The sequence below is a fragment of the Panthera tigris genome, chromosome E1 (assembly GCF_018350195.1).
Source record: "Panthera tigris isolate Pti1 chromosome E1, P.tigris_Pti1_mat1.1, whole genome shotgun sequence".
Lineage (NCBI taxonomy): Eukaryota > Metazoa > Chordata > Mammalia > Carnivora > Felidae > Panthera > Panthera tigris.
The window spans coordinates 20,479,028-20,493,372 of record NC_056673.1 but is presented as its reverse complement, the minus strand read 5'-3'; the positions used below and the strand labels follow the sequence as shown (position 1 = coordinate 20,493,372).

General features: G+C 40.0%; 1 protein-coding gene across 1 annotated transcript in view; it reads left to right on the top strand.

Moving 5' to 3' along the window:
- The window catches only part of MYO1D (myosin ID), a 354,052-nt gene that overhangs the window by 125,964 nt on the left and 213,743 nt on the right, over positions 1 to 14,345 (top strand). The window contains exon 14 of the mRNA XM_042966688.1: positions 569 to 701. Within this exon, the coding sequence (XP_042822622.1) occupies positions 569 to 701 (133 nt within the window). The remainder of the gene's footprint in view (positions 1 to 568; positions 702 to 14,345) is intronic.

Sequence of the window (14,345 nt, the reverse complement as noted above, 5' to 3'; positions counted from 1 at the left end):
CACTCGTGGCTCCAGTCTGCAGTCCACTCGTGGCTCCAGGGTGCAGTCCACTTGTGGCTCCAGGGTGCAGTCCACTTGTGGCTCCAGTCTACACTCCACTGTGGCTCCAGTCTGCACTCCACTGTGGCTCCAGTCTGCACTCCACTGTGGCTCCAGTCTGTACTCCACGGTGGCTCCAGTCTGCAGTCCCCTTGTGGCTCCAGGGTGCAGTCCACTTGTGGCTCCAGTCTGCAGTCCACTATGGCTCCAGTCTGCAGTCCACTCGTGGCTCCAGGGTGCAGTCCACTCGTGGCTCCAGTCTGCAGTCCACTCGTGGCTCCAGGGTGCAGTCCACTTGTGGCTCCAGGGTGCAGTCCACTTGTGGCTCCAGTCTACACTCCACTGTGGCTCCAGTCTGCACTCCACTGTGGCTCCAGTCTGCACTCCACTGTGGCTCCAGTCTGTACTCCACTGTGGCTCCAGTCTGCAGTCCCCTTGTGGCTCCAGGGTGCAGCCCAGCAGGATTCCTTAGCAGTTTCTATTCAGCTTATTTGAATGTAACATTCTCATTGCTCTTTCTGCTTCTCAGTTCAAATCCCGTGCTGAAGAATATGTGGCCCGAAGGCAAACTGAGTATTACAGAGGTGACCAAGCGACCTCTGACCGCTGCCACCTTGTTTAAGAATTCGATGATCGCTTTAGTGGACAACCTTGCATCAAAGGTAATTATTTTCTTTTCTACGTATCCATTTTATCGCCACTTTTGATGGTGGTCAGCACCATTTGCTGTCATTGGTTCCCTCTTGATATATGTTATAGAGAACGTATGATTCGCTTTTTAGGTAATTATGATAAATTGCACTGAACCATATAGATATTTAAAGTGAATGTTGTAATTGAATTCTTATCCCTGTTTTGTTTCGTTTAACATGGCTGGCTGAAATAGTTGTATGCCAGATGAAATGCTTTTCGTTAAATTTGAGTTTTTTATGGTTGTTGACAAGGGGAAACTCTTAGTGAGATCTTTAAAAACTATACGTATATTACTAAAATTGTGTGCTTAGCAAAATGAGCTTCAGCCCTGTACTGAAGAGAGGGCTTGGCTTAAAAAATAAATAAATCTTGAATTAAACAGTAATATGCCAGGGGCACCTGGGTGGCTCCATCAGTTGAACGTCCTACTCTTGCTTTCAGCTCAGGCCAGTCTCCTCTCTCTCTGCCCCTACCCCACTCATGCTCTTTCTCTCCCAAAATAAATAAAGATTTTTAAAAAACAGTAATATGCCATCTGTATCTCGTGTCCATATACAAAATGACCAGATAGAGTTTCAAGAGGAAGGTTAGTATTTAAGTATTGTCCTTAAGCTGTTACAAAAGTTGAAATAAAATGTTGTATTACTGACCATTGTTTCTTCTTTTTATTCTTTTCAGGTGTAGTACTGTTTGATAAGTTAAGTCTGTTTATTTCCCCCCATTAAAGAGCAGATTTCTAGCCCAAACTGCTCCTGTTGATAAGTTTGATAAATTAGGCAGCATTTTGGGGCTCATTATTTTTATTTATTTATTTTTTTAATTTCCCTGTTCTGGTGCTTTTCATGTGTTTTTTATTCTTCATTATTATCTTTTAAAAAAAAAACAACTTCCTTCCTAAGAATTTAAATCTATGCTGTTTCTGGTTCCTTCACTGTGGATAAATTAGGCAAATGCACAAGAACACATCTGTTCAGTAACATTCTATTCCATTTTGTCAGGTTTCTTCGGCCCCACATGACAACAAATAAGCACAATTTGTTGACTTGTAGAATCAAACCTCCAGAAAGGCAGGGCTGAGGATACTAGGACCGAAGACCAGAACACCATTAGAAGTGTTCCTGTTGTCCCTTAGCTTCTCTGTGCATGTCAGCTCCAACTTGCATCATCCTGCAAGAGGGATGGTGAACCTAGAAGGGAGGCGTGTGACCCAAGAAATGGAGAATACAGAATCTTATAAAACATGCTTATAGAATATGTTATAGTTTATAAAATACATTAGATGTATTTCATTAACTAGAAAAGAATCACCTTTATTTTCTAAAATTGGTATTTAAATGTGCATTTTTAAAAAACAAAAATTCCAGGGGCACCTGGGTGGCTCAGTTGGTTAAGTGTCTGACTCTTGATTTCAGTTCAGGTCATGATCTCGGGGTCGTGAGATCGAGCTCCATGCCCGGTGTGGAGGCTACTTAGGATTCTCTCTCTCCCCCTTCTCTCTGCCCCTCCCCTGATCGCATGCACACTCTCTTTCTAAATAAAAATTAAAATTCTAGAACCATCTATAATTTCTGTATCAGGAATTGCATTCAGCTGCTAATAAAAGAGAGATCCCCAAATGAGGGGCTCAAACAAGAGAGACATTTATTTCTCTCTCCTGTAAATAAGGTATAGAAGAAGGTATTCCAGGATGGGTATGGCACCCTTAAGATGGTTAGGGAGCTGGCTCCCTTCTGTCTTTCTGCTCAGCCACACTTGGCACTTGACGTCCATCCTCCTGGCCCCAGGTGGCAACTGGGGCCTCTGCCCTAAGAGACTTCCTGGGTGCCTCACACAGCATGCTCCTTCCATCTTGTTTGCTATGCCAAGTTTCCAGGGAAGCTGGGAAGTGCATTTTTATTCTGGTCAGCAGCTCACCTAGCTAGAAGTAAGGATTCTGCCTCAGAACAAAAGATGCTGGGTAGGAGGTAGTCAGCGAGCCTGGCAGTCTGTGCTATAGCTTCCCAGTCTGGGTGTTCGTGGAGGAGTGGGAATGAGGGAGAGAACAGGGACAAGAAGAGGAATAAAGACATCCTCTCAGCCCAATAGAAGGCAGGAAGGTGGGTGGGAAAGCAACAAAGGAAAACGTTACTTTTAGAAAACACAAAATAAATGTAATAATCGGTATTCACCATAAATGTAAATAGACTAAGAAGACTAGACAGATGGAGAATCCAGGTGTATGCTTGTCTAGGAGATACCGAAGCAGAACAGTATGCAGAAAGATGAAAAAGAAAGAGGTGAGCAAGAATGCATCAAGCCCTTCCCCCCCCAAAAAATGATTAAAAACAACATTAATGTGAAAGAACATAGAATTTAAGACAAAAAGTAGTAATACAGATAAAGAGATCAATAACAATAAATAAAAACACCCAAGACAATAGAGTCATTTTGAGCTAGGTACCTACCAATATAGCTGTGATTATCCATAAACTCCATAAAGCAAAAAAAGAACCTGAAAAAATTTTTGAAAGGAAAGTTGACAAGTTCACAATCCTTGTGGGAGATTTTAAACCAGCTGTACCAGAAACTGATATTTCAGGCGGACAAGTATGAAGGCAGAAGCGTTGAAAACCAAATTTAAACTTTAATGGGTCAAAAGAACGCTGCACCCAGGGAATAGGAAATACGTATCCCTTTCAAGTATACATAGAACATTTCCAAGAACTGACCACATACTAGATCACAAAGGAAGTTATAACCATTTAGATATAGTCTCCATCTATATAAAGGGCAGCCTTTATTTTTTTTTAATGTGCTTGGGAACTTGAGGGAAAAATGCTCTCCTATATAACTCACATATTGATGAGGAAATCACAATGGAAATTATAAAATACATGGACCTACATGATAAAGAATTTATCAAAATCTGTAGAATGCTGCTAAAGTGATCCACTTGTTATATCTTTATTAAAAAAACAAGATTGAAAGTAAATGAGTTAAGTTCACCTCTCCACTCAAGAAACCAGAAAAAGAATCCCAAAGAAAATCAAAGACAGAAGAGAATGACTTCTAAATAGCAAAAATTAAAATTAATAGGTCAAAAAAAATTAGTCAAATAGACAAACCTTTAATGAAACTGATAAAAAAGAAAAAGCAACATTATGAATGGAAAAAAAGGTATATTCATATAATACAGAGATTTTATAAGGCATAGAATATTGTGCACAACTCTATGCCAGTGAACTTGAAAAATTAATTTTCTAGAAAAATATGTTATCAAAATTAACTCAAGAAGACATGGAAAATCTGAATAAATTAGTAACCTTAACGACTCTGAATTACTAATCAGAAGTCTGCCTTCTCCCAGGTTTGCCAAGAACATGAAGCCCAGATGGTTTTACAGATACATTTTATAAATCCGCCAAGAAGCCAATAATTCCTATTATATATAAACTGTTTTGGAGGATAGGAAAAAGACCACTACCCAACTCATTTTATGAGATTAATATTCCCTTCATAGTAGGTTAATATGAGAAAATAAAATTAGATATCAGTTTCATCTAGAACCATGGGAAGATCTTAAAAATATATATGACTAATGCATTTGCTGGGAACATAGTGAAGAAAGCGCCTACTAAAACCAACTGAAAACAACTAAAATGTTAGGTAAAACATAAAAATCCACTTCTTGAATGCAGCCATGAACTAATAAGAAAGTAAGGAACATGCAGGCCACAGACTGAGTGAAGGCAGAAGTTAAGGAAAAAGAAGATGCTGTCTCTTTGGGGATTTGTTGAAGTAGGTAACTTTGGGCATAGGTGTTCAAGGCTGGGTCCTCAAGTGAAGCCCAGGGCCTGCCCAAAGTAGAGTGTCTAATAAGAGATTATACACAAACGTGCATGTGCACACACATGGGCAGGTCTCCAAAGGACTGCATCCTCAAAGGGATGCATATAAAGTGAACAAGAAATAATCCCTCATTATCTGAAAGGAAAACTGCCTATATTGGTCCATGGCCCTGAGCCGAAGCGGGAGTGAACACTTCTGGAGAATTTATCATTGTAAGCCAGTTTTCATGAGGTTTTCAATCCAAATTCACACTACCTGGATGGCCTAAAAAGTTTAAATCAACAGTTTAGTTTGAAAGGGTCATGGCCAGGGATCCCCAAGCATATGATAGAAGCAAACAGTTTTTTTCCTTCAAGAAACCACCTTCAAACCAGACCTTCAAGAATTTCCACAGATAAAGTTTTAAGGAAAATAAGGAGTTCACCACAAAGAATTACTACACACACGAACAAAGTACCAGGTGCAAGAGTCGGAGTCACGAAAACTTCTTAGAATGCAGTTATCAGAAACAATATAAGAATGTTTAGTATGTTTCAAGAAATCAAAGGCCTAAAAATATGAGAAAAAGTAAGTAACTAGGCAATTGATAGAAATTAAAATTAGCAACTCAAGGATAGGTTTAACATCAGTTTAGACAAAGCTGAAGAGAGAATAGAGGAATGAAAGAAAGAAGTGGAGAAATTATCCAGGATTCTACTTAGACCAAGAAATGAAGCAAAAAGAAACACTATTAAGAAACATGGAAGACAAAATGAAAAGGTCTAACGTGCATCTAATCAGTTACTCATGGAAAGGAGAGGATGGGCAGAGCAATATTGGAAGGTATATTGCTGAGAACTTCTACAGTGATGAAAGATAACACTCTCTTGGAGTCAGGAAGTCTGGTATATCCCAGGCTGGAACAGTTACAAGAAATCTGCATCTAAGCACATTGTGAAATCCCAGAACATCAAAGACTAAGAAAATGCCTTAAAAGCAGATCCACTTAAAAGAATAACAGGCTAAAAGAAAAGAACTGTAAACCAAAATTCTGTACAAAGAGAATGAATTCGTTTCAAGAACAAAGACACAATAAAGAATCTTTCTGAAAAAGAGGAGAGGGTTACAAGCACACTAAGCGATGTTCTAAAGGATATACATACATATCCGGACGGAGGAAGAGTATACAAAATGAAAGTCTGAAATGCAAAAAGAAGAGCAAAGAAATTGGTAAATAGGTGGGTGTGCATAAATAAACTAAAATAATATTGGATTAAAAATACAGATTAGAATAGGGGTGCCTAGGAGGCTCAGTCGGTTAAGCGTCTGACTCTTGATTTTGGCTCAGGTCATGATCTCAGAGTTTGTGAGTTCAAGCCCCACATCGGGCTCTGTGCTGACAGCGCAGAACTCGCTTGGAATTCTCTCTCCCCCTCTGTTTTTCTGCCCCTCCCCTGCTTGCTCTTTCTCTCTCAAATAAAAATAAACTTTAACAAATACAGATGAGAATCCAATAGCACAATATATAAATTAGACACAATATATAAAGTATATAAATTAGAAGGATAAGGGATTAGAATTCAAGTGCTTAAAGTCATCGGTTATTCAGAAAAATAATAAAAACATTATTTAGTTTGTAATCCTAATAACACACAAATGCATATTAAATTCCCTCATGTAGTCATTAAAAGAATAGAAATGAGTTGAGGTCAGAATGAGAAGTAAGTAATCAGTTCTATAAAACATAGGAAAGAGGAGACTAAAGAACATAGAAAAGCCAGGATAAATTAAGATGGTAGAAATAAATCCAAATATAGTAGTGATTACATTGAATGTAAAAAAAAAAAAAAGATACAAATGGTCAATTTGGTCAAAGAAAAAGAATCCAGAAAAATTAAACATTTAAGTTTAAAAGTTGTATCAGACAAATTCTGATAATCCAGGGTCACCCCAATCCAATTTCAGGATCTGGAGTGGGTCAGCAATGGACCAAATTGTTTTCCATTCACCTTGGACTCCCAGGGTTAGCCCTTTAGGATTGCAGACCAGTGTCCCTTGTCTATGGCTTTGGGTTCCAACCTGCAGCCTCCTGGCCCCACAAGGCCATCAGAAGCTGTGGTAGTCTCGTGGCTGTCCAGATGAAAACTGCCCTGAAGTCCGGCCCCACCGCTTTCCATTGTAGTCTTACTCTCATCTTGGTTATCTTATTAGCTCTCTGATGCATTTGAGAAGATTCCCCCCCTTCCCATATCTGTCTAGCGCTTTTCCTAATGACTTCATCAGAAAGGTTGTAGCATTGCTTGGTCCTCCACCACCAGAAGTGGAAGTCCTGACCCCTCACTTTGTCTCAGAATCTACACAATGTATTCAATGCATGCCTTGTCTCCCCACCTGGATTATAAGTCTTTTAAACATAGGGAGTGAGTTCTACTAATTTTATATATCTCTTGATATCTCGTGAGGTGCACCCTAAACAGATGGTCAGTAAATTATTAAATGAACTTGAATTTGCCCGTGACTCTGTTTGGCAGTGTTCAAAGCAAGTTAGATAGGCAGATGTCTAACTACAGTGCCTTCTGGCTAATACATAGACCGATCAGTGTGCCTTCACAAATAATGTTTTTTACATAAAATAGAGGGAGAAACAGGCTAAAACATGCCAGAGAATGAGATCAGTATTAACTCTTTCAGTTTAATCTTTATAAGACTTTTGAATTTGTCAAATTTAGAGTTTCTTAGGCTGAGTCAGTCTGGATATTTATAAACGAGAGAGGAGGCGGCATTTATAAATTGAGATAGAATGCTGATTAAATATAGAGAGAGTATTTCCAGTATATTCCTTAACTGAAGATTTTATATCACTGAACAGGATAGGATTCCCCCCACCCCTTAATTGGTCATTAGTGTCTGAGCTAGTGTTAACTTCCTGTGCATTATCAGTACTGGTAAAATTCCATTTAACTGGTTTTTGTTTAGTGAAGTTACTTATACTACTCCAGTAATACCTTATACGAAGATTGCTTTGCCCACATAATTATAAATTATCGAGTTCAGAATATTTCTAAATTCACACTGTAATTTTCTTTTTGACCCAGAGGTCACCTAGAATTATGTTTCTTAATTCCCAGACGTATACGATTTTTCTAATTATCCTTTGCTCTTGATTTCCAGCTTAGTATCATTTGGTCAGGGGATATATACTCTGTGTGATTTCAATCCTTAGAAATTTGTTAAATGTTCTTTATGTATGTATTTTGTTTATATAAAGAGAAATAAGTTGTGTTATACTCTGAACACATCCACTAGATCAAGGTTGCTAATTATATTGTTGTCCAGTTCTTACCGAGCTCTTAGTTTTGTCAGTGCCGAAAATGCCAAAATCTGTGATTCTGAATTTGTCTCTTCCTCGTTGTATCTTCTGTTTTTGCCTTAGATATTTTAAGACTTTATTTAGGCTTGTTCAAGTTAGAACTATTATTTCTTCCTAGTGTTTAAGTTATTTATCATTATGAAATGCCTCTCTATTTCTGTATCACTTTTTGCCTTTGCATGAATAAAACAGTTACACCACCTTCTCTCTTGGCCAGGTTTGCTGGTATATCTTTTCCCACCCTTTTACTTTCAACGTTTCTGTAACCCTGTGTTTCAAGTATGTGTCTTGTAAGTAGCTTATAGTAAGGTTTGTTTTTTTATGCAATCTGACAATCTTTGCCTTTTGAATATGTCATTACTCTACATGACTTTTAATGTAGTTTCTATGTGTGGCATTTAAATGGACTATCTCGTTAGTGCTTTCTGTTTGATGCTTTTGTATTTCTTTCTCTTTCCTTTTTTTCTTTTAGATTGGTGATTGTGGGCAAAGAGTAAACAAAATTCTGTTCCTTCTGCTTCACAACTAAACCTCAGTCAAATTTCTAGGTCTGTTCCCCTGTTAACCCAGTAAGGTGTATCTCGACAGTATTACTATGCAACATTTCTTATGACTTAAAAATTACCCCTTTTTGCAAATTGCATCTCTACTGAGAGAATAACAAATGTCTGGTGGAGATGATTTATGTGGGCTTCCCTGACTGTGGTGACTCCTGTATTAAGCATGTCCCTTTTAAGAACCCTGGAAGCTATGTCTTCAGACCTACATTAAGGGATATTAGATACTATGGGGCATGAGGCTTTTAAACCAAGGGTACTTTCCATGCCTGCCCCATGTGGGTCTTATCTCTTTGTCCTTAAGCTGTCACCTGACTGCTGTGTGCACTGCTGCAAGGACTGTGACACTTCTGTTGGCAAGCCATGTTTTTGTCCTGAGTAGACTCATGCCACATGTGCCCATGAGTCCTTTAGTCAGAATATTTAGTTAAACCTCAGAAGGCACCCTTTCCTCACCCTCTGACCCCTGCCACTCAGTGTTGTGATTATTCTTTATTATTCTGGAAGATTTATATCATAATATTGTTTTGGTGGTTATTTGAGTGATTATAATCCCATTCTTGAATATAAAAAATCTAATACTATTTGGTACTTTTACCTCCTTCCTAGACAATGCAAGGTCCATAAAACATTTTAATTCCATTTGCCTTCCTCTCAACTTCTATGCTATTTTGGTCACGTATTATAAGTGTACGTGCGTGTGTGCGTGTGCACACATGCGCACGCGTGTGGCCAGCAAGATGACATCATCATCGTTGTTACTACATATAGTCAGTATCTGTTTAGATTTATCCATTTATCACTTCTTTTTTCCTTTCTGTACCGTTGACCTTCATCTGGGACCATTTTTCTTATGCTTGAATTTTATCCTGTTATATTTGAAGTCTGTTGTTGACAGAGTCTCTGCTTTTGTTTACCTGAAAATATTGTATACTGTTTTCGTTTGGGAAGAATATTATTGCTGGGTGCAAAATTCTATGTTGGCAATTTTTTCAGCACTTCAGAGATAACACTCCTTTGTCTTCTGGATCCCATGGTTTCTTGTAAGAAGTCAGCTGTCAGTCTGTTTGTTGCTCCTTGAGGTAATGGATCTTTTCTCCTCTGGCTGCTCTTCCTGGGTAGTCAGAAGTTTTACTACGACTTTCTGAGTGTAGTGTTGTTGTTTTGTTTTGTTTTTTATCCTCACAATTCATAGGACTTCTTCAATTTGTCTTAGTTGGGTTTTCATCAGTTTTGCAAAACTCTTGGCTATTGGCTCTTCAAATACTGCTTCTCCCCTTCTGTCTCCTCTCCTTCAGGATTTGAGTTATTCGGACCATCTCACCATAGCTACTATGCCTCTTAACCTCTCTCCTTTTGTTTCCATCTTTTCGTCTCTCTATGCTTCATTCTGGGGAATTTCTTCTCACCCACCTTCAGCTGTTCATAATCTTCCTGTCTACTGATCTACTGACTTCTCAGTTTCCATCATTGTATTTTTCAGTCCTGTGTTTTTAATTTGATTCAGTTCATTTTTTACATACATAGTTTCTGATTCTCTAAAAATTCTCAGTATTGTCTTTTGTCATCTCGAGCATGGTAAGCATAGTTATTGTATTCTTGCTATTAACTCCAATATGTGGATCCCCGCAGGTCTGTTTGTTTTGTATGCTGTTTTGCTGTTTCTAATTCTTGTTATCATGGTTCCTTATGTGTCTGGGTAATTTCTATTTTGCTCCCAACATAATATTGGCAAAATTGTTTATAAAAATAACTGGAGACCTAATTTTATGTAATCTTTCTCCAGGAAAGATTTACCTTGGCTCCTTTTAGGCAACCAAGAGCTATGCTATTTCAAGTCCCTGTGAGGGACTGCCTGCTTCTGACTCACCCTCATTGCTAGTGGCAGCCTTTTCATATCCCAGCCCAAATTGAGAGGGGTTTACCCATGACCTCCTCCTTTTCAGGCCCTGGTCTCTGATCTCTGTCCTGCCAGCCCCCTGAGGCTGTCAAAACCTCTACCCAGATCCCATCTGCTTCCTCTGAAGTTGGCAAATTCCCCCAGGAAAAAGTTCCACTGTCCTGCTAGATTCTGGTCCCCATAATTGTCCACTGTCTTTAAGCAAAATTTTTAAAATATTTGAATTGCCAATTCTAGATGTCTGCGGCATGGGTGTTGGTTTAAACTAGTCCGTCATTACTGAAGTGGAAGCCCTAATATCCTCTTTTTATAAATTAGATAATTAGGTCCAGAGAGGCTATCATAGTTAGTTAAGAGCAGAGACAGTGAATGCCCAAGTGTCCTGATTCTGTGTGATGCTTATTCTCTTTTTTAAAATAAATACAGCTTGCTTGCTTATTTATTTATTTATTTATTTATTTATTTATTTATTTATTTAGATGCATTTATTTAAATTTTAGCTAATATACAGTGCAATATTGGTTTCAAGAGTAGAATTCAGTGATTCATCACTTACATACAACACTCAGTGCTTATCATAACAAGTTCCCTCCTTAATACCCATCACCCATCTAGCCCCTCCCTCGCTCACCTCCCTCCATCAACCCTCAGTTTGTTCTTTATTGTTAAGAGTCTCTTGTGGTTTGTTTCTCTCTCTTTTCTTCCCCACCTCTTCCCATATGTTCATCTGTTTTGTTTCTTAAATTCCACATATGAGTGAAATCATATAGGATTTGTCTTTCTCTGGCTGACTTATTTCAGCTAGCATAATGCTATTCTAGTTCCACCCACGTCATTGCAAATGGTAAGATTTCGTTCTTTTTGATGTCTGAGTAATATTCCATTGTGTATATATACCACATCTTCTTTATCCATTCATCAGTTGATGGCCATTTGGGCTCTCTCCATAGTTTGGCTATCGTTGATAATGCTGCTATAAACATTAGGGTGCATGTGCCCCTTTGAATCTGTATTTTTGTATCCTTTGGGTAAGTACCTAATAGTGTAATTGCTGGATCATAGGATAGTTCCATTTTTAGTTTACTGAGGAGCCTCCATACTGTTTTCCAGAGTGGCTGCACCAGTCTGCATTCCCACCAGCAGTGCAAGAGGGTTCCCCTTTCTCCGTATGTGATGCTTATCCTGTTACACCACTGCCAAAGTGTACAGATAGATTTAGTAGCATTTTGATATTTGCTGTGCCAGTGACACTCTCTTAGTTTATTCATCAAGCAGTAAAAGCCCTGTAGCCCTCACATAAATAGGACCCCCACCCTCCCTTCCCCATCCCATTAAGGTTGTTTTAAATTTACTTAAACTTTTAAAAAGTGAGCCACACTGGGGCAGCTGGATGGCTCAGTCGGTTAAGCGTCCGACTTTGGCTCAGGTCATGATCCCACGGTTCATGAGTTCCAAGCCCCATGTCAGGCTCTGTGCTGACGGCTCAGAGCCTGGAGCCGGCTTAAGATTCTGTGTCTCCCTCTCTCTGCCCCAAACCCCAATCATGCTCTGTCTCTCCTACCCTTTCGCTCTCAAAAATAAATAAGCGTTAAAAAAAAAAAAAAAAAAAGATTTTAAAAGGGAGCTGCAGTCTTTCTCTATAAATCTTCCATTACAGATTCAGTGAACGTTTTGTCACTCATCACTATTTGTAAGATTCTGCTTGTACTTTATAACAATATCGATCCTTTGCTTAATACCTAAGCCAAGGATTGGTGTTCCAGAATAGGGAAGAAGTATCAGTTGTCTGTTAATTCATAACAAACCGCCCTCAAATCTAGTGCCCCGAACAACAGTTTATTGTGTCTCATGATCTGGGGGTTCACTAGCCAGTCCTGCTGGGCTCACCAGGTGGCTGTGGTCAGCTGAGGTTACATGGTCTAAAGTGGCTCACTCACATGCTGGGTGACTGGGATACCTTGGCCTCTTTCTTCATCTAGTTTTTAGTCCTGGATTTCTTCACATGATGGAAGAAGTGTTCCAAAAGTTCAAAGCCTCTCAAGGATGAGTCTCCACAAATAACCCAGTATCACTTCTGCCATATTCTGTTGGGTAAGACACATCACAAGGGCAGCCCAGATCCCAGGAGTGGGGTGGAAAATTCACTTCTCGTTGGGAGGTACAGCAAAAAGCTATTTGTTTTTTAAATCTGCCACAGATGTGATGAAAAGAGGCAGGTATGCTAGGCAGAATAATGGGCTCTGCCTTTCAGCTCCAGGTCTCTGTGACCCCAACAGAGTGTCCTACAATTCAGTTCAATCCTGACACTAGCTACCCAGAACAGCCAGATGAAGAGATACACAGAGCAACAAGGTCTGGAGGGTCTGGGCATCCGGAGAGCAAGAGCCTCTGCCCCTGTGGAGATAGGGTCCATCACCCTCCCCATGGGATGATATGTTCACCAACCAGAAAGCTCCTTGGAGCCTCGGTGTCTGAGTTTTTTTAAAATCGGGGTTTTATGACCTAAGCATGACTGGTGAAATCTTGAGTCTGTGATTGGACTCAACCTGCAGCCTTCCTCCCCTCCCTGGAGGTCAGGCTGCTGAAAGTCCCATCCCTCTAATCCTGTGGAGGGTTTTTGTGATGACTACACTCCACCCCCACCCCCACCCCCCCCACCCCCGCCCTTGTCCTGGAGCTGTCTGGGAACTGGGTCTGAGTTGTTTCATTAGCATAACAAAGATACTCCTACCACTGAGGAAATTCCAAGGGTTTTAGAAGTTCTGTGGTAGAAACCTGGGACAAAGTCCAGAGAGGCGGGGGTGGGGGGTTGAGATTTTATTAGAGCCCCCCAAGGTTGTCCATGCCTGACTCCCCAGAACATGTAAGTATGTTATGTTGCATGACAAGGTGGAATGAAGGTTGCAGATGGAGTAAAGACTGCTGATTTTCGACCTCAAAATAAAGACATTCTCCTGCATTATCCAAGTAGGCGCTATGTAAATTTAAGAGTCCTTCAAAGGAAAAGAAGGATGCAGAAGAGTCAGAACCAGGGAGATGGTATATCATTCAAAAGACTCAACAGGCTGTTCATTACTGGCTTTCAAGATGGAAGGAAGCCATAAGCCAAGAAATGTGGGCAGCCTCTAGAAGCTGGAAAAGATAAGAAAGTGGGTTCTCTCTAAGAGTCTCTAGAAAATAAGAGCCCTGCTGACACCAGGATTTTTAGCCCAGCGAGAACCATCTTAGACTGCTGACCTCCAGAACTGTACGAGAATAAATTTGTGTTGTTTTAAGCCACTAAATTTGTGGTGCTGTCGAAAAGCGACCTCCATGTTTCGGAGCCGAAGTATAACTCGAAGACAGAGTTTGGGATAAAGGGGAATGACAGCTTTATTGCGCAGCGGGCCAGGGCCTTCAAAAACCGCAAGCCCTCCCGGAGGAAGGGGCTGGGGCGTTTTATAGGGACACACAGAATCTAGCCTGTTCTGACAGCAGTTGTGTAGGTGATACCAGCCCCCTTCCTCGTGTCTTTAGGCTGGTACCAGGTTCCTGGAGCAAAAGGCTAAGAAGGGAGGAGGGAGGTTTGTGGAAGAGACGAAGAAGGTTCCTTTAAGATCCAACCTCACTGGAGCGTTAGTGCAGCCGTTTTGATTTTTGTTCAACTTTGTGCTTTTAAGCAGTCTCCGTGGTAATCTGCAGCAGCAGCAATAGAAAACCAATACAGTAGGGCCTAGAAGAAGGAAGAAAGTGGCATTCTTTTTTCATCATGGAAAGTAGCATGATAAGTCTATACTTGGAGCTTCCTGTGTAGATGTTGAAAACTCACTCCGTTCAGAATGCAAGTAACTTCACGTTCTTCAAATCTCTCCTACTTCTTAAATTATTTACTACTACTTTTTACCTCCAGCCCACAGTGGAGCTCAAAATTGCCTAATTATCTACAGAAGACTCTATCTCTTAATTAAAGTGCATCTGTGTGTCTGCTAGGTAATAGATC